The 21,419-nt window shown below is 39.1% G+C and overlaps 1 protein-coding gene across 16 annotated transcripts in view; it reads left to right on the top strand.

Moving 5' to 3' along the window:
* Positions 1-21,419, top strand: part of FBXW7 (F-box and WD repeat domain containing 7) — a 295,965-nt gene that overhangs the window by 272,402 nt on the left and 2,144 nt on the right. For 14 of the 16 annotated variants that reach the window (XR_010601815.1, XR_010601816.1, XM_005307367.5 and 11 more), the window contains 6 exons: positions 1,278-1,401; positions 10,850-10,986; positions 13,258-13,371; positions 15,476-15,657; positions 16,877-17,102; positions 20,096-20,306. Coding sequence is in view for 13 of the 16 variants with exons in the window: in XM_005307367.5 (XP_005307424.1) it covers positions 1,278-1,401; positions 10,850-10,986; positions 13,258-13,371; positions 15,476-15,657; positions 16,877-17,102; positions 20,096-20,306 (994 nt within the window). In the remaining 3 variants the exon portion in view is untranslated. Of the gene's footprint in view, positions 1-1,277; positions 1,402-9,912; positions 10,610-10,849; positions 10,987-13,257; positions 13,372-15,475; positions 15,658-16,876; positions 17,103-20,095; positions 20,307-21,419 lie in introns of those variants that run through there. The other 2 variants (XR_010601814.1, XM_065597825.1) reach the window with 2 other exon arrangements.

Genomic DNA, 21,419 nt, shown 5'->3' with positions numbered 1-21,419 from the left:
TAGCTCCAGAAACTGAGGACTGATGTCCTTGATTTTGTTTTAGATGTCTTCTGTTGCTCGTCCAGGACTGATGTTCAGGAGTTTGTATAATATATGACAGTAGAGCAGGTTGTATGTAGCTGTCTAGTTTTATTTTGGTCACCATTTGGTTTAATCCAGCCAGCTGGTGACTAAATTAACTCAATAACCTCTAATGTTACCATCTAGCTAAGTTCAAATTCTACTTTATTTCTTAGTACTTAATAGGAATTTTAAAATGTAGCACATAAACATACTGAAATCTACAATCTACATTAATATGATGTATTATATCCCTTATGCACCCTAGAAGTCCATAAAACATCTTGTAAAATTAAAGAATATTTTTGCATTCTGTTCAGTAAATAGGTTATATACCTGTTTGATCAACTGCATTTGCACACTGTTTTTCAACTCAAGCACACATGGAACTGTTCCACTATTTAAGCTCTGCAGAATGGCATATAAGCATGGCAAGATAATTTATTCCATGGGGTCATCTTATGCTTACTATATGAAACAAGCTCAGTTTTCAATTTTACAGTTGGGACAATCACTATATTTTTGTGTTTGCTGTGATAACATTGCACTCAACCCAGTATCTGTTTTGAAATTCATTGTTTGTTCATTTGTTTCTATTGGCACAAACTGTTTCTACTACAGAAACTTACTTTGTAAATTTACTAAGGAATCACAAAACTGTGTCTTTGTCATTTGTTTAGCTTGGTGTTCTGTGTGAATGTTTTATTGTGCATTTTTAATTAGACTTCAGTTTTTACTGCTTGCTAACTTTTATTTAGGAAGCATATTTTTTTCACTGGTCCCGCAAATATCCACTGTTCTTTGCACTGTCAAATCCATTTCTCACAATAACCTTGCTTTGGGCTGAATATTAATTAAATGATCAAATATTATAATATACCACAAACTAATCATCTCTAGTTTCTGATAACTTATAATTTGCATAACTTAGTTTTATTATATAGGTCTTACACTCAATAGTCAATGGTCCCACTTGGCACCTCGTTTCTTTTAAAGAAAGTATTTCCCAGGTGACATTTTTTCATGGATCTCAAGGTATTATTAAAACTATTTTGTCTAGCAGTACTTTGCTCCTATAGGAATGTACTGTAGCTTTCTAATACTTCTGGACCTGTTTGATATTTCAATTTATTGTTTTAATACATCTATTTTGACTGTCTGCATCTCAATCTCTGTATTCTGTGAATGACAGACATTAATCTCCTACCTCTTTACAGTTGGCACTATATGTGCTTTCATTCCTGGAACCCAAGGACCTTCTGCAGGCAGCACAGACATGCCGTTATTGGAGAATTCTGGCTGAGGATAACCTTTTGTGGAGAGAGAAATGCAAGGAGGAGGGTAAGGCTCAGGAAAAATGCTAACATAGTGGTAGAAGCAGCTATGGGTGTTCATCTTCATTTATGTAAGAAGCTTAAAATTTTTAGAAAGGAATTCAGTTGAGTGTGAATTTGTTACTATTGCTTGACCTCTGTAATAAGTATCTTTGAAGCAGAGGTAGAAAATATTTAATGTAATATTTTAAAATAAACTACAGTTAAATGTTAACATTATATCTATAAAAAGTTTATATGTAGTATAAAGACCTATATATGCTGTATCCATTTGTATATATACCATTAAATTATTTTTGCAATTTAGAGTTCATTTTCATACAAACTACCACAGAATACTTTACAGTTACCAGGAGAATAGAAAGAATGCTTTAAACAGTTTGGGTACAGTGACTCATACAAACAAAGGGAAAGTGATGTACAGTGAGAGCAAAAGGCACTGAATTGTGAAATTGATAAAGGTACACGTGAGTATTCTTGCAGTAACAAGGGGAGAATAGAATGATGTAGTAAGTAGGAAAAAAAGTGAGATCAGTGTGGTCTAGTGCCAATTGTAGGCTCAGTGAACAGGGAGGTTTCAAAGTCAGACTTGAAGAAAAGTGGTAATTTAATGGCTCAGGTAGAGGCAGAGTTTCCATAAACAAAAGAGGGTGCAGCCTACAGTGGTGTGGCAGAATCCCTGTGAAGAGTCAAAGAAGAGCACCGTGAAATAGGCAAGATAATAGATTTGTATAGGGTCGGAGAGAAAACAGCAAGACCTTGGAGAGTTTGAAAAACATGTAGATCTATTTTTACTTGTATGAATAGGAAGCCAGTGTAGGGATGGAGCACATGGATGCAGTCCTCCTTTGAGTCGTGGTCCTTGTGCATATTCCACTCTAAGTGTCCGTATGATCCATGCACCTGAGACTGGAAGCTTTCTGCTAGCAGTGTCCATTGGTCCGTGCCTGCACCACTCATTTCCTCATGCTTTAAAACAAAGGCATGAAGGTTTGACTTGGACCAACTGCCTTTCCTTTTTTTTTTTACCACCCATGGTCTAAGACAGAACCCCTCTGTGTCCACGGTATTAGCTAGCATTTTTCTTCTTCAAGCTTGTTCTTATGTGTAAATAGTTTTTAAGTGTAGTTTTTAGTAGTTTAGGGTTAGGGGTTCCCCCACTCCACAAAGCTCTTCTCCGTAGGGGGTGCCTAGTTATTATGTCCAGGATCCAGGTTTCAAGAATTGTGTGTCCTGCACCTGGACTTTTCAGTCAGTGACAACGACAACAAACACCTCTCCTGCTTCAGGGAAGCTTTATGTCCCCTCCCAAGTGCAGCATCTGCTGGTTCTTCCCAAGCTGAACCTGTCAAGTCTGTGAGTACAGGCTCTGAAGATTCCTAATGGCCTGCAATGATGAGGCCCCACTACGATCCTTCCTGTGCCCCATTTGGTGGCTGCCTGCCTTTTTTTTTTCCTCCAGGCTTGGCATCTGATAACATCTGACATCTGTGTTCTGGAGATTAACACCAATGGATACATAGTTGAGTTCCTTTCCCTCCCCCTGTCCCTCTCCACGGACCACCCCCGTCCCACAAGAGGATTCTCCGACAAGAAGTAGACCACCTACTCCATCTGGGAGCCACAGAACTGGTACCTCTTCAGCATAGGAGAAAAGGGTTTTACTCAAGATATTTCCTCATCTCCAAGAAGAAAAGAGGTTGATACTAACTGTCAGACAATTAAATGTTTTTATCTGCATTCTGAGATTCAGAATGATCACCCTGGACTCAGCTCTTGATTTAAAGGACAGTCATTTCCACATAGACATTTATCATGTACGCGGGAGATTCCCGAGATTCACCAAGGACCTGGACCACTACCAATGCAGAATGCTCCCCTTCAGCCTCTCACCAGCACTGAATGTATTCACTAAAGTGCTATTGCTAGTGACAGCCCATCTCCACTGTAAGGGTTCTTCAGTGTTCCCCTACCTTAAGGACTTGTTACTCATGGGAGATCTCTACATGAAGTACGGGAAACCAGACAGTCCCTACTCAGTCTCCAAATAAAGGTAGAAAAGTAAATTTTAGTTCCCACACTGACTACAGACCTTATTGGGGCAACCTTAGATTCAAACAGTGCCAAGACATCCCTACCTCAGGACAGATTCTCACACAGGATCTCATCATGCAGCATCAGTGGAGCCACCAGATGACAGTTCAAAGTTGTCTAATCCTCTTAGGTCACATGGCCTCGTATGCCTACATGACACCTTTGCAGAGCTTCACCTTTGATGCTTATAGGCCAAAAAAGCACAGTCTGACAAACTGGCCTCTCCTCCCCACAAAACTCAGGCTTCTCTCTCCTGAGAAGTGAGAAACAGGCTGTGTAGCATTTCTCTTTGTCCCTCTCCCAACCATAAAAAGACTGATCCTACCAGAATGGAGAGCTTAGCTGGACGAGCATGTGGCACAAAGTATCTGGACCCACCAAGAATCCCACCTTCACATAAACCTTCTGGAGCTGTGTACAATGCACAAAACCTGTAAACAGTTCCTGCCATTATAGAGTCATAGAGCTTAAGGCCAGAAGGGACCACCAGATCATCTAATGTGACTTCCTGTATCTTACAGGCCGCCAACATCACTCTGCATCAGCACACTGAGTCCAGCAACCAAACTTAGACCAAAGTATTGCAGATCACAGGAGACTGCCTGTGACACGTACCTAGAGAATAGAAGGGATAGAGGTGCACCAGTGCCCAAGTCCCCCGCAATAGAAGGGAAATGTTTAATGATGATCTTGGCAAGTGATCACTAACACATTGCAGAAGGTGGCCAAAAAAAAAAAACCCCACAACAACCCCAAAACCCCAAGGTCACTGCCAATCTGACCTAGGGAAAATTCCTTCCCAACTCCACATATGGCAACCAGTTAGACCTGAGCACATGAGCAAGAACCAGCCAGCCAACAACCTGAGAGAGAACGCTTGGTGCTATCTCAGAGCCCTATCCCTCACTGTCCAACATCCCACCTCCAGCCATGCCAATCCTTGAGGAAGGAGATTTAAAAAAAATACATAGGGAGGGGAGTGAGATGGAATACCTTTCTGACCCCTGAATGTGGACAGCTGAAACCCTGAAACATGAGCTTTTAGGAGCATAAGACCTAAACCAGAAGTGGACACCAAGTTTGCTGAGCTCTGCCTCTCACCATCACAGGCAACCCTGTCATATAAACACACTCATAAATCTGTCCAGCTCTCTCGCAAACTAATTTAGTTGGCTGCCCCCATTTATTTGGACCTTATATGTTCATATGTGAGGTGGTTTGACTTTTTGTCCTCTGGGTATAGATTATGGAGGCTGGACCATGGGCCCCTGTGTAGGCAGTTGACACAGGTCTGTTTGTTGGTGCCTTGCTCTCTGATGGTGTGGGGCAGAGCTGATATAATCAGGGAAACTTGCTAGGCAAACTCAAAAGGTATGAACAGAAGAAGCTAACGAGGGAGTTTAGAGAGAGTGTGAGAGGCTTTCCTTGCAGGTTTGCTACTACATGTGATTTCAAGATGGCCAGCAATGGAGATGACCTACAGTGGATGTGCCATGTTTTCTTTTCTTCCTGAAGCCAGAAGGGACTTCCTGTGCATTAAGTGCAAGTTGGTGGCTGTGCTGGAGGAGAAGAGCCTTGGAATGGAGCGCAAGTAGAGACATTATTGAAAATCAGAGAAGCTGAGAAGTTTCTAGACAGCCACATTCAGGAAACATCAGCATGCCAGGTTCAAAGAAGAAAGAAGCTGGCCAGCAAGGAGTCAGAGGGAGAAGTCAGAGAGGAGGCCTAGCAGTTCATAAGGGGCAAGAAGTCATGGCAACATTCTACACAGACAATGATGGGTAAGCGATGGCCACCAGAGAGAAGAGGACCAGGAGGAATTCCACACAGCTAGAAGTTTCCAATCAATACCAAGTTCTTGACAAGGAACTGTGGAAGATATCTCTGAAGATCCAGCTGATCCAAGGGAATGGAGGGATGTATGGAACATACCTATGGATGGCAGCTTGGCTCAACCCGTAAGAAACCAAGCTTGCCCACAAACATCTCCAGCTATCTAAGAGAGACAGACCATTCTTGTTGAGGATTCAATACCCAGAAGAATTCAAAGAACATTCTGCAAAGGACAGATGGACAGACAACAGAATGGTGTGTTTTCTTCCTGGAGCCAAGACATGAAATGTAATTCTAAGACTGCATAGGCTTTTGAAGTCAATGGGCAAGGATCCATGGATGATGGATGGTTCAAACTGGCAATAATGACACTGTTGCGTGATATCACGGCAGATGATAACTGACTTCAGGAAAAGAACGTCCAAGTGATTTTCCCTGAGATCCTTTCTGTCCCAGGACTGAAGGAAGACAGAAGGTAGAAGATTCTGGAAGTGACGTGATATAGGATGAATGGGTTTAATTTTGTAGAACATTTGGTCCACCTTCTGTGGGGAGAGAGGACTTGTATAGTTCAGATGTCCTCCACCTCAATAGAAGGGAAACCAGCCTCCTCAGGGACAGAATGGCTAGAGAAATTAGGAGGGCATTAAACTAATAACAAAAGAGAACGGTAAAAAGAGGAAATATGAGTACTTGTTTAGCACAAAATTGAGATGTTGAGAACAAAATCAATCCAGGGAACCAAAGGACATGAAGAGAAGAAATTCTTTAATTGCCTATACACCAGTGCAGGAAGCCTGGGTAACAAAAGGAATTAGAACTGCTCATTTATGAGCATGAATTCAATTTAGCTGGCGTTAATGAAACCTGGTGGGATGATTCGTGTGATTACAATGCTAAAATCAATGGTCATAATCCATTTAAGAAACGGGAGTGGCACTCTATCAAAAATGGCATTACCTGTTTGAGTCCCTCGTAAGCTCAATAATAATGCAGAAAAGGCAGAAGTGTTAAATAAATATTTGTTCCTTATTTGGGAAAAACACAGATAACCCAGTCATAGCATATGACGACATATTTTCCCTTTCGCTAGTATCTCAGGAGGATGTTAAACAGCAGCTACTAAAGATAGACATTTTTAAATCAGCAGCTCCAGCTAACATGCCTCAAAGAGTTTTAAAAGCGCTCCTCTGAGGAGTTTTCTAGACCATTAATGTTGATTCTCAGTAAGTCTTGGAACACTGGAAGAAAGCTAATGTTGTACCGATATTTTAAAAAGGTAAACAGGATGAGCCAGGTAAAATTTGGGCCTGTCAGTCTGATCTCTCTCCTGGGTAAGATAGTGGAGCAGCTAATATAGGAGTTAATTCATCAAGAATTAAAGGAGGGTAATATAATTAATGCCAATCAATGTGAATTTATGGAAAATAGATCTTGTCGAACTATGCTGATTTTTTTTTAATGAGGTTACAAGTTTGGTACACAAAAGTAACAGTGTTAGAACATAAGAACATTCCCAGCTTCTAGCAAACAGAGGCTATGGATACCATCCCTGCCCATCCTGGCTAATAGCCATATGTTGATGTAACATGCTTAGATTCTGTAAGGCGGTTGACTTGGTATAATATGACATTTTGATTAAAAAAAATTAAAATGTTATAAAATTAAGAGAAGAGTTGTGTTCAAAGCTGTACAATCCATCTTTAGCAACAGTATGAAAGATTCCACAAGGAGATGCTATACAGCAAAATGGAAGACATTTTCTACAGCATCGTCTGATACTCCTAGAAGATGCTGAAATCCCTACTCTTTTGGATTACCTCCTCTCATTAAAAAAATTCAAGTCTCTTTCTCAGCCTTCTTTGGGTGCACTTGGAAGCTATTAGCACCTTTCATCCCCTGGTGACAAGTGTTTGATCTTCACCCATCCTAGGACAATACCAAAATCGACGCTGATGTGGGACCTCAACCTAATCCCTTTGATATGGACAAAGGCTCTGTTTGAACCCCATCATCTTTTATCCTATCTATGAAGAATGCCTTCCTGGTTGCACTCACCTCAGCCAGGAGAATAGGTGAACTGGAGGCCCTCGTGGCAGACTTATCTTTACAGTCTTCCATTGGTACAGTTTCCTTAAGATTACACCCCAAATTCATCCCCACAGTAATCTTGAAATTTCACCTAACTCTCACCAGGTCATATACTTGCCTGTTTTCTGCCTGAAGCCACATGCCACTAGAAAGAACATGACACTGCACTCTGGGTGTCCATAGCGCATTGGCATTCTACTTACAAAGGACAAAACCTTCTTAGAAATCTCTTAAAATGTTTGTCATCTTTGTGAACAGATGAGGGGGAAGCCGTATCTTCACAGAGGGGCTCAAAATGGATTTGAGGCTGCATCCTGCTGTGTTATGAGTTAATAGCCACCTCTCTCCCTCAAGGAGTGAGGGCCCACTTCATCAGAAGCTTCACTTTGAGATATCCCTGTTCAGCCTCCACAAAACAGTACATTGCAACTCTCTACAGCAGCCACATCTTTTGGCAGAACAGTCCTTCAATCTGTAGTACAGAAAGGGTTTTTTTGGACCCTTCTCCTGAGTTAATACAGCATGTGAGTCATCTAGAGTAGAATACGTATAGGGACCCTAATTCAAAGAAGAAAGAAAAGTTACATACCTTGTACAGTAACTGGAGTTCTTAGAGATGAGTAGTCCCTATCTGTGTTCCACTACCTGACATCCTTCCTTCTATTGTGAGCCTTAACCTATGGTTATTTGCAGTAGAGAAAGAACTGGTGAGGCGGTCAATCCATGGTCATCACTTATGATACCAGATTTGCCCGTTACTTTGGGGTATGCTCATTTATTAGGGTTACTCTTCTGCGGGAGAGGGGGAGTGTTCTGTAATTCTATCAATGTACTGCTTCTGTCACTTGTGTTTTCATATGGAGTTCTACTTCTCCCTTCTGCAAGTCCCCTCCCAATGGAGCTATCTTGCAGGACATATGTTCCCCAGGGCTAGGTTCCTCCAGCCCGGAAATGGATGAACACACACATTAACAGAGCAAGTCTGAGTGGACCAGGTCAATCAGCACTTTCAAGCTGACCCCTTATATGTCCCTGGACTCAGTGGGCTGGATCAAGCAGCACTTTCAAGCTGCCACCCTTATATACCACAGGTACCTCACCGGAATAGAGTAAGCCCGAGCAGTCTGGGTCAAGCAGCACTTTCAAGCTGCCGTCCTGGTATGTCACAGGTTCAGCACGTCCCTATCCCCACTTTCATATTACAATTGTACTGGTAATAACCCACTTGATGAGCAAACCCCATAGTATTTTTGGGCGCTACAGGGATCTTTAGCTTAGGTAAGAGAAGCGTTGCTGCAGAGTAAATGGGGGAAGCCAAAAACACAAAAGAGTAAAGTTCAGTGAGAGAGAAAGGGAAGCAACCAGCTTAACCATAAAAGTTATTTATCGAATAACCATGATAACTACACAAGAAGAGCCTAAACCAACATAAGTTACATTATTAAAGGTTACAAAAGTCATATATAGAAACCCATACCTGATAAAACAAGTCAGGGTTAGAAAGTTATGCCTGAGGTAGAAAAGAAAACAGACAGAGAGGGATCTCACCACTCCAGGAAGCTTGAACTGGTTCCCAGGTGATGGTGGTAGCTCAGGGTCCTGAGTGCTGGAGACAGGCAGAGCCTCCAGCACGATCAGTTAGGAGAAGATGGAGTCCCAGTGGAACTGATGCAGCGTTTGGATCCATGAATCAGAACACTTACTGGAGTGTGGGTAGGGTTTTTTGTAGGGAAACAACAATGGTTCAAGGGAGAACACTAGATTTGTTTATGGGAAAACTGATGACTCAAGGGTTTTTTTAAGGCTAGACAATAGGAGCTGATCACTCTTGGCTATGGGTGGTGTTCCTTCCAGGGAGCTCACAATGCAGTTAGGCAGCTTCGGTATTTTGGATATCAATCAAGGATTCATTACTAAAATTAGACTGATAACTGCTGAGCTGGGTGTGTGCAGGCATAGGTTCATTAACATCTGGAGCAGAGATCCCCCAGGATCCAGTGCTTCCTTGCTTTTCTGGTCCCAGAGTTCAGTGCGGTTCTTGCCTTGTAATCTCTTCTTGATTCTGTATGCTAACAGAGATGCATCCCTGTCCCATCTTTGATGCAGATGAGGCTAGAGGAGTTGCCTTAATCCTATCACCCTTGTCAGGAGGGGTCTAGGTATGTCTCCCACGACCCTTCACTGCTCTCTGCAAGTCTTTTTCTCTGATCTATTTTGGTTCAAGCAGAGGCTGGGGGGTGGGGGAGTGTCCTTCATGAGTCAGACAGGCTGGATACTGTGCCCTGGTTCCCCAAGTACACAAAGCTGACTGGTATCGCCTATGCCCTCAGTTCAGAGCACAATGAGGCAAGGGATGGACCAACAGACACTGCTAGTAAATTCTTTTGGTGTCAGGCACATGGAGCACATGCAAACCTAGAGTGGAATACAGCTAGGGACCACATGTCTCAAAGAACTCCACTAACTGTGTACAAAGTAAGTAACCATTCTTTCTTCCTAGCATGTCGAAGTGACATAACTACAGTGCTCTGGCCCTGGACCTTGGAGAGACATACACAGACAACCAGCCTTCCCTGAATTTTAGAGAGTAGGGCTTTAGGAGAAATCAATAAAAGGGCACTAAACAGACTAACATATGAATCAATCTGTAATTTTTAAAGGCGCCTAAGGTAGCGAGGTGCCAAATCCTATTGGAGTGGGAGTTCTCTTATCCCGTTAACCTCCTTTGACAATCCCTGTCTTTAAAGGTTTCACTGAAGACAGAGCCAAAATAAAGATCTATTCTTGTCTTGTTCTTATGACAGTATTGAGAAAAAGAAAGATGAAAGAGTGGGGGTTCAAGAATGATTCTGTAACTTCTTAGGCTTGGAAACCAAGTATGTGTAATTAAAAATGTCAGAAGGGATGACACAGGAGAGGGAACTCTTTTCACAGAAAATTTATTTCAGACTTTGAAGCCCTCAGTAATTTGAAAGTACAATTTAGTCAAGACTGGCAAATATAGGTACCAGAGAATGATTTGAGAAGGATGGAGAAGTGGGAATTATCCATGTACTGGCAACGACCAAGATTGAAGCTAATAATTAGAAGAACCAGCGGGAAAAGATGTATAGAGAAGGCAAGTGGGCTACAGACAGAAACATAAGGTATTCATTGGTAGAAAGGATGAACCAAAGCTGAAAAGCCTTCAGCAAAAATATGAAAAAGGACCAATTATACAATAGTGGTAGTTCTAAAGAAAAGGAAAAAGATCTAGTATAGGGAGGAGGGCAGGATGACATCCCTGAAGCACAGGACAACAAATGAAGTTGGAACAGTATTTGGTGAGAAGGTGATTATGTCACCATAATATATTAAGTTTGGGGGTGAAGAGAGGTTGATGTTTGGTGGAATTGACAAGATTTTATTCTTTTTATTTACTTTTAAATTAATTTTAGGGATTGACGAACCATTGCATATCAAGAGAAGGAAAGTAATAAAACCAGGCTTCATACATAGCCCATGGAAAAGTGCTTATATCAGACAGCACAGAATTGATACTAACTGGCGGCGAGGAGAACTTAAATCTCCTAAGGTAACCATTTCTGAACTATGTACATGTCAAGAATTAAGTAGGATCAGCCTGTCAGCTGTTAGTTTTGTTTTGGACTAAACTAAATCATTTTTGACATCTAAAATAACTTGAAAAGAGGGTGTTAAACCCCTTTGTGCCAATTTTTATCTTAAAAATAATTAAACCAGAAGAAGAAAGTGCAGAAATTTATGTATGTTTCTACCTATCCTGTTTTAAGCCAAATGAAAACGTCTGAGCATCTGTAAAGGGGAACATCTGTAGTTGTCCTTCTAAGGGTTTGTAGGAGAGCCTGGGCCCACCCACTCCAGTGGGCTCCAATCCAGGGCCCCAGTGGTAGGCAGCTAAATCCTGCATCCTGGTGCATTATGCAGCTTCCTTGTGGGATCACTTCCTACTAAGTCCCCTCTCTTTCCACAGGATAAAGCAAAATATTGAATGTAAGATAAAATTTCTAATCTTCGAAGCATCACCAGTCCCTTTGCAGGCTTGGTCAGGCCACAGTAGACAGGCCTCAGGCAGCAAGAGCTCCTATAAATTCTTTCCCAAGAGCTCAGGTCAACTTACCTCCACTGTCTGCCTGGTACAAAGATACTCTGCTTCCCTTTTTAAGTGCATCCAGTCTGTGCAGGCTTTATATATATGGTGGGGCAAGGCCATCTGAGACCAGATCAACTCCTTAACCTCTTCCTCTCCTTTGTAGGGTTTGTATACCTTACTCCAGCACCATATCAGAAAATCAAAATATAGTTGCTGCTTGTAGAGTTAAATCCTACTAGTGGCACCATGCAACAACATTTTCACTGAGGCCCCAATCCTGGGAACGTTTATACTGATACTTAACTTTACACATGAAAGTACTCCCATTCACTTCAATAGGAATACTTATGCATGAAGTTAATCGTGTGTTTAAGGTATTTTTAGATTGTGATATGAAACTATTACATAAATTCAGATATTTGTTTTCATTTTGTGTCTTATTTTTACATACATTTTTATAACTTTTTAAAAGTAAAGTACCATACCTTTTTAAGATTTCATTGCCTTTGAAAATAAAAATGAAGTACTATAATATAGATGAAAATTGTTTCATTTCAGCCTGATAACATTAGCAGGGTATGCCCACATTTTAATGATATTGATACTAGATTATAGTATCATAATGTGCTTTATTTATGCAATAATGTAGCAGTCATATCATCAAGTCTGATTGTGTCTCTGGCTGCCCTTTATACATAAAGAACAGCCAGAGACTTACTCCAGTCTTTTTAGAGAAATTCTGTGACTTCTCTTAATTTTTGTATAGTAGACCAGAAAACTAAACAAACACAACAATACAGGAGTTACCTAAAAAGCTGAGAAAATCTCCTACTATATGAATATCTGACTGCAACTTTCTGTGTGTTTCTGGCAACAGTTCTGCATTTTTTGTCATATCATGCTATGCTGTAATTATTAAAATGGTAGCCCCAGACATTACCCAGCTTCCCATTTCATATCAATTGACATTTTGAAAAGTATTCAGATATTTTTAAATAGTAAATTCCTTGTTTAATTTGCATGTTCTGATGTAATTGATCTTTACTGTACTGTAGTAAAAATAATCTGTTGCAGTTTTCCATAATCAAGCACTGAAAATGCCATTTTTGAAAAATGACATTCAAATCCACAAACATGGAAATACATATTTTCTTCTCATTCAGCCAAACTAACTTTTGTTTCTTCATAACGTAAAGGTTTCTATAGTTCTTATTTTGGATAGTATCTGGTACCCAGTAGATCAGGAGGAGTGGGGTGGTTAAGAATATAAGTACACATTAAGACTAGTTCATAAAAATAAAAAAAATGCATTGGATAACAGAAGCAAATTTTTTGTTCATAGCTAAAATATTTTCCATGAAATTATTCTCATGCTTTTAAAGATTTTATTTGATGTTTTTAAAATTATTTTTTAGAATACAGTGGTCTATCCAACGTGTTATCCTAGTTTTAGCAATGATCTATCTCAATTATTTTAGAAGAAGGGTAAAAATAGTGTTAATGCACCTGGTCAGCTATGCAATGCTATATCATGGATGACATTTTATATCAAGGAAATGTCTTCCTGACTCCAGCTAGTAATAAAATAGATCTGAACCATAAGGACTGATGATGATTCAATTTTTAATCTAGTTGCAGTAATTTATACACGCTTCTTGCTGATGTACACCATTCTGATTCTGATTTTCTTCTACTCTTTTGGCTTACATTGCAACACACATTCTTTATTGTCAGGTGCTCAAAGGACATGATGATCATGTAATCACATGTCTACAATTCTGTGGTAACCGAATAGTCAGTGGTTCTGATGACAACACATTGAAAGTTTGGTCAGCAGTTACAGGCAAGGTAAGTTGGTAATTGCTGTTAAGATCCCATGAAATGGACCATTGGCATAGTAGTAGCAAGCTTAAAAGTGTGTAACTAATTTATCCTGTTTCCCAGAACATCTTATATCTTTGCCTTTATTGCTGTCTGATGCAAAACAAAGATAGAATATTAAAAAATATTTGGGCAATCTTTCTCTACTCCGAAATATGTCTATTTTATGAAAGTCACCTTGATGTGAAATTATAATGCTGTTCATGTTACCATTGGCATATATCCTTGTTCTCTTGGCTGCTGCTCTATTCTTGTGGAGTCATTTTTGACATTGATTACAGAAAATTTAGACACATACTACGTTATCTTCCCTATAGGTTAATTCATCCTGACTTTATTCACATGGATCTTGTTTCTGGCTAATGCTTGTGGCTTCCACATTTATTTATATGGTTTTTAAGTTTTTCAAATGTTTTTTTTTATTGGCTATAAATAGCCTTAGACTATTTATTTCTCTTTATTCTAGCAACAGAGTATCTTCTAATTTCAACAGCCCAAATATTGATAGTGGCAAGCTTAAGATATAAAAGATATCCACATTGTAATATTAGTCTTAGATGTATTTAAAGGTTTTAGTTTCTGTCTTTGCATGCCTCAAAGAGCCTTGACTGGATTGTAACTACTAAGGGAAGAACAAAATAAAATGTGGTATGCAGGCAGCCACACCCAATTCAGCTGGCTTCCCTTCACTAAGCCTAGTTCATGAAAGAAACCACCGTGCAATTTTAACATTCTTTCATCAAAAAGGACAGGATGGAGTTATTCTTTAATGAAAAACATGTGTTTTGTACATTCTTCCTCCTCAAAAATATAATGTGCCACTGAATATATGAAATTAAACATGACAGGAAGACTTCTCAGCAGTTTTAAGTTCTCAGGAACATCTTATCTAATAATTAAAACATCTTTATATGAGAGATGTTTACACCAAACCTTACAGAATATTCAGAAAGTGTTGCATCCAGTATGGAAGAATTCTGTATTTGACCTCATTCTGACTGAAAAAGAGAAATTGCTCACAGAATGAAAAATTTAGTGGTCGCTTATATGCAAGTGACCATGACTTGATTGTATTTGTTATGTACAAACAGAATAAAGTCCAAACCAGTAAAATATATTCTTACTGCTTTGAAAAAGCCAATTTCACAAAGCTGAAAACAATTCTGAGCCAAAACACATGGGAAAGAATTTAAACAGAAAAACGTGAATAATTGGGAACTGTTCAACAACATTTTACTTGGTGCCCAAAAAGCCACAATCAAGAAAGGAAACAACACTGATTAAGAAACAAACTGGCTTAGAGGGGAAATGAAAGCAGCTATTAAAATAAAAATATATATGAATGGAAAAGGGGAAGTTGATATCAATGAATATAAATTGAAGCTAGGAATTGTAAAAAATTGATAAGGGAGGTAGAAGGACACAAGAAGTCTGTGGCGAGCAGAGTTAAGGAGCTGTTTAAGTACATTAGGAAGAAAAGGAATCCTAACAATGTTATTGGTCCATTATTAGATGGAAATGATAGAACAGTCAATAATACTGAAAAGCCTAAATGTTCAATAAATATCTGTTCTGTATTTGGGGGAACCAGATGATGGATTTATAAAGTCTAATGATGAAATACTTTCCATTCCAGCAATTACTCAGGAGGATGTAATAAAGTTAGACATCTTTTAATCAGCAGGTCCAGAAATTTGCATCCAAGAGTTTTAAAATATTTGGTTGAGGCGCTCTCTGGATTATTAATGCTGATTTTCAGTAAGCCTTGGAACACTGGGGAAAAAGCTAATGTTGTGCCAGTATTTAAAAATTGTCCCTGCCCCATTGAGGGTAATTAACCATTAGAAAAAACTTACCAAGTGTTGTGGTGCATCCTCCATCACTGGAAAGTTTTAGATCAATATTGGATGTTTTTGCAAAATTGATGCTCGAGTTCAAATAGCAATTAAATTCAGAGACATCCTATGGCCTGTATTATACAAGAGGTCAGACTATATGATCACAGTGTTCTGGCCTCATATGAACTGATTAAATTTCTTTCACCTTACTAACTATACAAAATATTTTTCAGTGTTTAAGAACACTAGTTGGACACACAGGTGGAGTCTGGTCATCACAAATGAGGGACAATATCATTATTAGTGGATCTACAGACCGAACACTTAAAGTATGGAACGCGGAGACTGGAGAATGTATTCATACTTTATATGGACACACTTCTACTGTGCGTTGTATGCATCTCCATGAAAAAAGGTAAATGTTTACTTAAAATTGGATATCTTTTTTGCTTCTTATTTTGTGTGTTGTTGTTTTTTTTAAAGGAAAATGTACCTAAAATTTCATTAAGTAGTCCTAAAACAGTAAAGGTCTGTGCAATACAAAAGCTATACTATTCAGTAAAAATATTACTAAAATTTATACACTCAGCATGAAGTGAAAAGAGCAGCTGACTGCACGAAGAAAAGGTGTGAGAGAATTAACCAAAGTACAAACGACATAAACCTCTCCATATACAGTCAAATAGTTACCTATAACTTTCTTTCAAAGTTGTTTCAGTTATTGATGTGATCCATTCTGCTGTGCTACATAACAAACTGTCCTTGTTTTTAACTTATTTTTGTCCATTTTGTTGTAAACCTTTACCTATTTTAAAATTACCTTTTTTAAAATGTCTTTGGACATGAATATATTTTATTTAAATTTCTTTTACACTGTCATTTCATTTCAACAATAGTATATCAATTCAAGAGACTTTGGCTGAGATGTTGTAATTTGTTTTAAAGCTTTGCATTGTGTCTAGAATGTTGTCTTGGCTATTTATCCCTTCTTTTCCTTCTAAGAAAACTAAGGTTTTTCTGCCCAGATAGTTAATGGAATTACAGTAATCTTCATTACTATTTATGGTTCCAGTTTCAGTAGGTTCAAAACATTTTAAAAATTGATATGTACTATACAAATCAAGTGACATAAATGTTGCATAATGAAGAAAAACCTTCAAAGAGGGTTTTAAAAATAAATAACAAATACTGGGTAAGTGTAGTGCTCATTAAAGCAAGACTATATTACTGGCTTGAGCTAACCATATGTAAAAGTAGGTGGTATGTAATCTGTCACATACAGCTCTCCCAACCCACCTCAGTCTTGACCTGCAATATCTTGTTATTCAAGTCTGCATCTCTCCTCTTAAATACTGACTGCCAATCACACCAAATAGTTTGGTGTTGTGATGATGAACAGGGTGGGGAAACCTAACATGCTTTAACTTTCAACCTGAATAAAATGTGAAGCCAAGCCAGCTCTTCGGAAGCAGGCGGACTAGTACTCAGGCCACCTCGCCTTCCAGAGAAATAAGTTCAGTTTAACTGCTTTATGCACAAAAGGTTGATATATCCGTCTTCCTGCTTTAGCATACATGATACAAATAACATGGAAGTTTATATGCTAAGTGTAGTTTTTGTTTGTGTTTCACCAGAGTTGTCAGTGGGTCTCGAGATGCCACGCTGAGAGTTTGGGACATAGAGACAGGCCAATGTTTACATGTTCTGATGGGACATGTAGCTGCAGTCCGGTGTGTTCAGTATGATGGCAGGAGGGTTGTTAGTGGAGCATATGATTTTATGGTCAAAGTATGGGATCCAGAGACTGAAACCTGTCTACACACACTGCAAGGGCATACTAATAGAGTCTATTCATTACAGGTAAGCAATTTGCATCTAGTGCTCTAGATTCCCTTGGATACACCACCTTTATTGTTAAACTACTAAAATTGTGGATACTTACTAATCTGCAGATGCAGTCCCAGAAAATACAGAGAGATTCAGGTTACCCTCATCCTCCCTCCCTCCCTCCTCTTGCTACATATCTTGTCTTAATTTAGAATGGGAGCCAAATCCTAGTTTGGGTCTCTGAGAGCTACCACTGTATGAATTAATAAGATTTTTTTTTAAATCACCGTTGTTTATTGTACATTATTTTTTCTTTTGCTGTGAATATTCTTGTTTTCAGTGTCCCTGTTTTTCATAGCTTATCAGCAACTGAGGCGCTAAGTCCATACTAAGTTAACCAAAAGTAATGTCCCTTTGATAATCTGAAAGTTCATGTATATAGTAGTCTAGAATTTTAATCTTCGAGAAGGAACATAGTGCTAAGGTATATAGGGTAGCACTAGACTAGTTCAATCTGTGCTGCAGTAGCTGGAACATTCATGTGCTTCTTCATGTGGAATATTTTACAGCCATGAAAAAATTACTTCCAAAAAACTGTAGTGTTCATCTTTAAAATTAAACCAGAGCTTGTCTCTCTTACTCCAAACTAAAGAAGAACTTACTTAGTAAATAAATGCTGAAAAGACATATAGCCACAAAAAGGAGAGAGGAAGCTGCTTCTGATATTTACAAAAAAACAAGTAACTTTTGGCAGCTTTGTATGATTGAATTTTTTCTTACTCTGATGTTTGAAAGGAGATTTTGTGTGTCCTCTAGAAATTGCATTTATTGAAACATAAGGGGTTAGTTTGCATGTTATCCCTTTCAGTATACAACTGTTGGGTTCCTGACTAGCAACACTTCACGAATTGTTATAAAAACAAAAACAGTGCTTTATATTTGTGTGTGGACTTAGGATTTTAATGGCTGTTAGTGAAGGGTTCTGATCAGCTCCCTGCTTACCTATGCTAGAGGCCACGTCTACATTTGGAAGGTTTTGCTGGTGTAGCTGTACCAGCCCAGTAAAGTGTATCAGCAAAGCATTCCAAGTGTGGATACTTTTGCCGGCATAGTTTATTCCAGTCACACCTCCACCCCCACTCCAGCAGAAGTGCTGTTTTGCCATAATAACTGACTCTGCACTAGGGGCTTTTGCCAGCACAGCTATGTTGGTCACAAATCACATCTCATCACACCCCTCACCAACATAGCGATGCAGTAAAAGTTTGTAGTTGAAGACCTGTTGTGGATCCTCCTCTACCTTTTCACCTACCCTGAACAAGTCTCTGCAGAGCTGAAACAACTTCCAGAATCTGAGAAGGCATTTAGGGATTTATTTTTTGCTAGGGCTTGCTGGCACCACAGTCATACAGGACAGCAGATGGAGAACTGGGAATGGCATTCTGGCTGGCGAACTGGGGGGTTGGTACTGTGCCTAACCCTCTACTGTTACAAAGGCCTGAGGCTAATACTTGCTCAAACTTTTTTTTTTTAATTGGTAAATATAATTAAAAACAAGAAATCGCATGTCTGCTAGGCTGGTCTGTGGCACAGGAAGTGTGGCTCAGTAACTGAGAGACTGAAGGATTTCATAAGTAATTTTGAATATACTTGTTTTCTAATAAACACATTCTGTTCCTTAACTTAACATGGGGCCAGAAAGAGAGAGTGACTCTACAGAGGTTAGAGCATTCACCTGTAAATGTGGGAGATCCCTGTTCTAATGACTATTTGTACAAAGTAGAACTGTTTGAGAACCCCATCTCAAACTATCCCAAAGCCCAGTGGTTAGGACACTCTCCTAAGAGTTGAGACATGGACTCAAATCTCTGCTCCAAATCAGGCAGAGGGAGGGATCTACCACATCTTGGCTGAGCGCTGTAACCAGTGGGCTACAGGTTGTAAGAGGGCAGCACTATCACCTCCTGGTTGTGGTGTGTGGTTTTATGATGTTTATGAGAAAGAGTTCATGGCTGAGAATTCCAAGCGGTGATAGATGTCTCCCTCCAACCTAGACTTAAGCCACACCCCTCTCCCTGGGGGCTTCTTGCTGGCTTTTGTTGATCCCATTCTTAGGTACCTAACTTTTCCTGTGCACGGTATTAGAAGCCTGGGTACCTATGTCACAGCTGTAGATTCCAGTAGACATCAGAGCACCTAGTATAGTTAGCATTGCAATGCTGAGTCTATGTCACCTTTGTGAACCTAGCCCATAGATGATAGTGGACTGGACAGCATATGTAAAATGCTAGTCCTTACAGAAAGAGTCCTCAGAACCACTGATGTATAACGCATTAAATTTTTTTCAAAAAGGTTTAAATTCATATTCTTTCTTAATTGATGATTTAGGTGCAGTATTCACTATCTGATCACCACCACTGGCTCTTGGTTTTAGCTGACAAAGTGCTTGTATTAACTTTTTGCTCTGATACTGTGGATAGATGTTACATAGAGTGAAGTTGTTGATTTGATCAAATGAAATAATTCCACAAATGTTTTTTGGATAGGGAGGTTGACACGGAAGGCAGAAGATCCTTTAAAACTCTTCGCAGTTGCTTGAAATATCAGAAACCACTCAAATATTTTCTGTTCTGTTTGCTTGAATTTTTAGCTATGTATAGTACTATTCAAAGAGAGGGTCAAAGTAAAGTGTCTATCAGTATGTACTTTTCTCCTTAGTCAAGATTAAGATCTGTAGGTGTTGAATGCAGAACTCCATAGGCCTTGTCTACACTAGGAAATTATCCTGATAGCATCAGGTGCGCGTGGTTAATGATAGGGCTAATGATAAGGCTTTGCACTGAGTTCTAAGTTGTATTTAACATTGTTAGTTAACGTGTTGTAGGGGATAGTGCAAGGTCATACTGTATACTGTCTTATTTTGTGAAACTCTGAATTAAATGCAAGTAGCACGCTTAATGTTTTTTTCACAGTGTGAATGATAAGAGCTTAATACAATTGCTTGTAATGTTTACCTTTTTTTTTAGTTTGATGGCATCCATGTAGTGAGTGGATCTCTCGACACTTCAATCCGAGTTTGGGATGTGGAGACGGGAAACTGCATTCACACATTAACGGGCCACCAGTCATTAACAAGTGGAATGGAACTGAAAGACAATATTCTTGTGTCTGGGAATGCAGATTCAACAGTCAAAATCTGGGATATCAAAACAGGACAGTGTTTACAGACATTGCAAGGTGAGCTTATACTATCCAAATATAAACACATTCATTCAAAATACTAAAAGGCTGGTGCAAAATTAGTGTAGGTCAGTCCTCAATTTACCAATTGCTTCAGTGCTGAGTGTTGTTGAAATAGTAAACTTAATATCAAAGTACTTGTTCATATCTGTTAAATCTGAGCATTTCTACTTCCCATATATTGCTAGAGGACAAAATTAGCTTTGGGGAGATTGTTTCAATTTTAGGTCAAGTCAAGCTGTGTTTTAAATGTACAGTGTTGTTTAATGCACCATTCTGGAAAGGGAAAAGATTCCAACCAGCATTTAAAAATAAAAAATAACCTATATGCAAGGAAAACAACTGCTGATCATTTAATGCTCAAAAGTTGGCCATGGCGACAGCTGTACTATTTTTTGTATTTGTGAAATTATCTTTCTGTGAATAAACCTTTTTATATAATTAAATCTAAAATCATTTGCCTATTATGGAAAGACAGCTGTTCTGATAGAAATTTGCTATCTGTATGTTAGACTAATAAACCACAAAAATATGTAGGAAATGGCATCTCAAATCAGCCAGTCAACTTAGTTATTTAGGTCACTTGGACATTCCAAAGCCTCCAGACTAATTGGGTTGGAAGGCAGTGAACACTGTCTGTTACAATAAATCAAGAAAAATGAATGGAAAACATATCCTCCATTTAAAAACAGGAAAGAGACAGATTTTAGTTTTCATTTTGACTGTCGCTGTGCACATGTACACACATTCACTTATTTTCCTAAGCAAGTCTTTTGTAATATCTTTCCCTGGCTTTTGCCTGCCAGCCCTGGTTCTGGGAGAAAACCCACTTCACTAAAAAACATCCTGCACTGCTTAATTATTGGACAAAACAAGCTCTGACCTTTTAAAGGACAATTACTATGGGATGGCTTAAGGGAAAAAAGACATGTAAAGAAAAAGAGTTTTGTTATTTGAGTTAATATTTAACTCTGACTTCAACTGGAGTTTTGTCTGTGGGGGTTCTGTAACATTCCACCAGAAGGGATTTTAAATTAGATCAACGCTTGAGCAACAGCACCATTTCGTGCAATCAAGGTTTAGCAATGACCTAGGAACCAGACCACCCTT

Source organism: Chrysemys picta, chromosome 5, assembly GCF_011386835.1.
Source record: "Chrysemys picta bellii isolate R12L10 chromosome 5, ASM1138683v2, whole genome shotgun sequence".
Lineage (NCBI taxonomy): Eukaryota > Metazoa > Chordata > Testudines > Emydidae > Chrysemys > Chrysemys picta.
The sequence above is the reverse complement of the archived record's forward strand: the minus strand, read 5'-3'. Positions and strand labels throughout refer to the sequence as shown.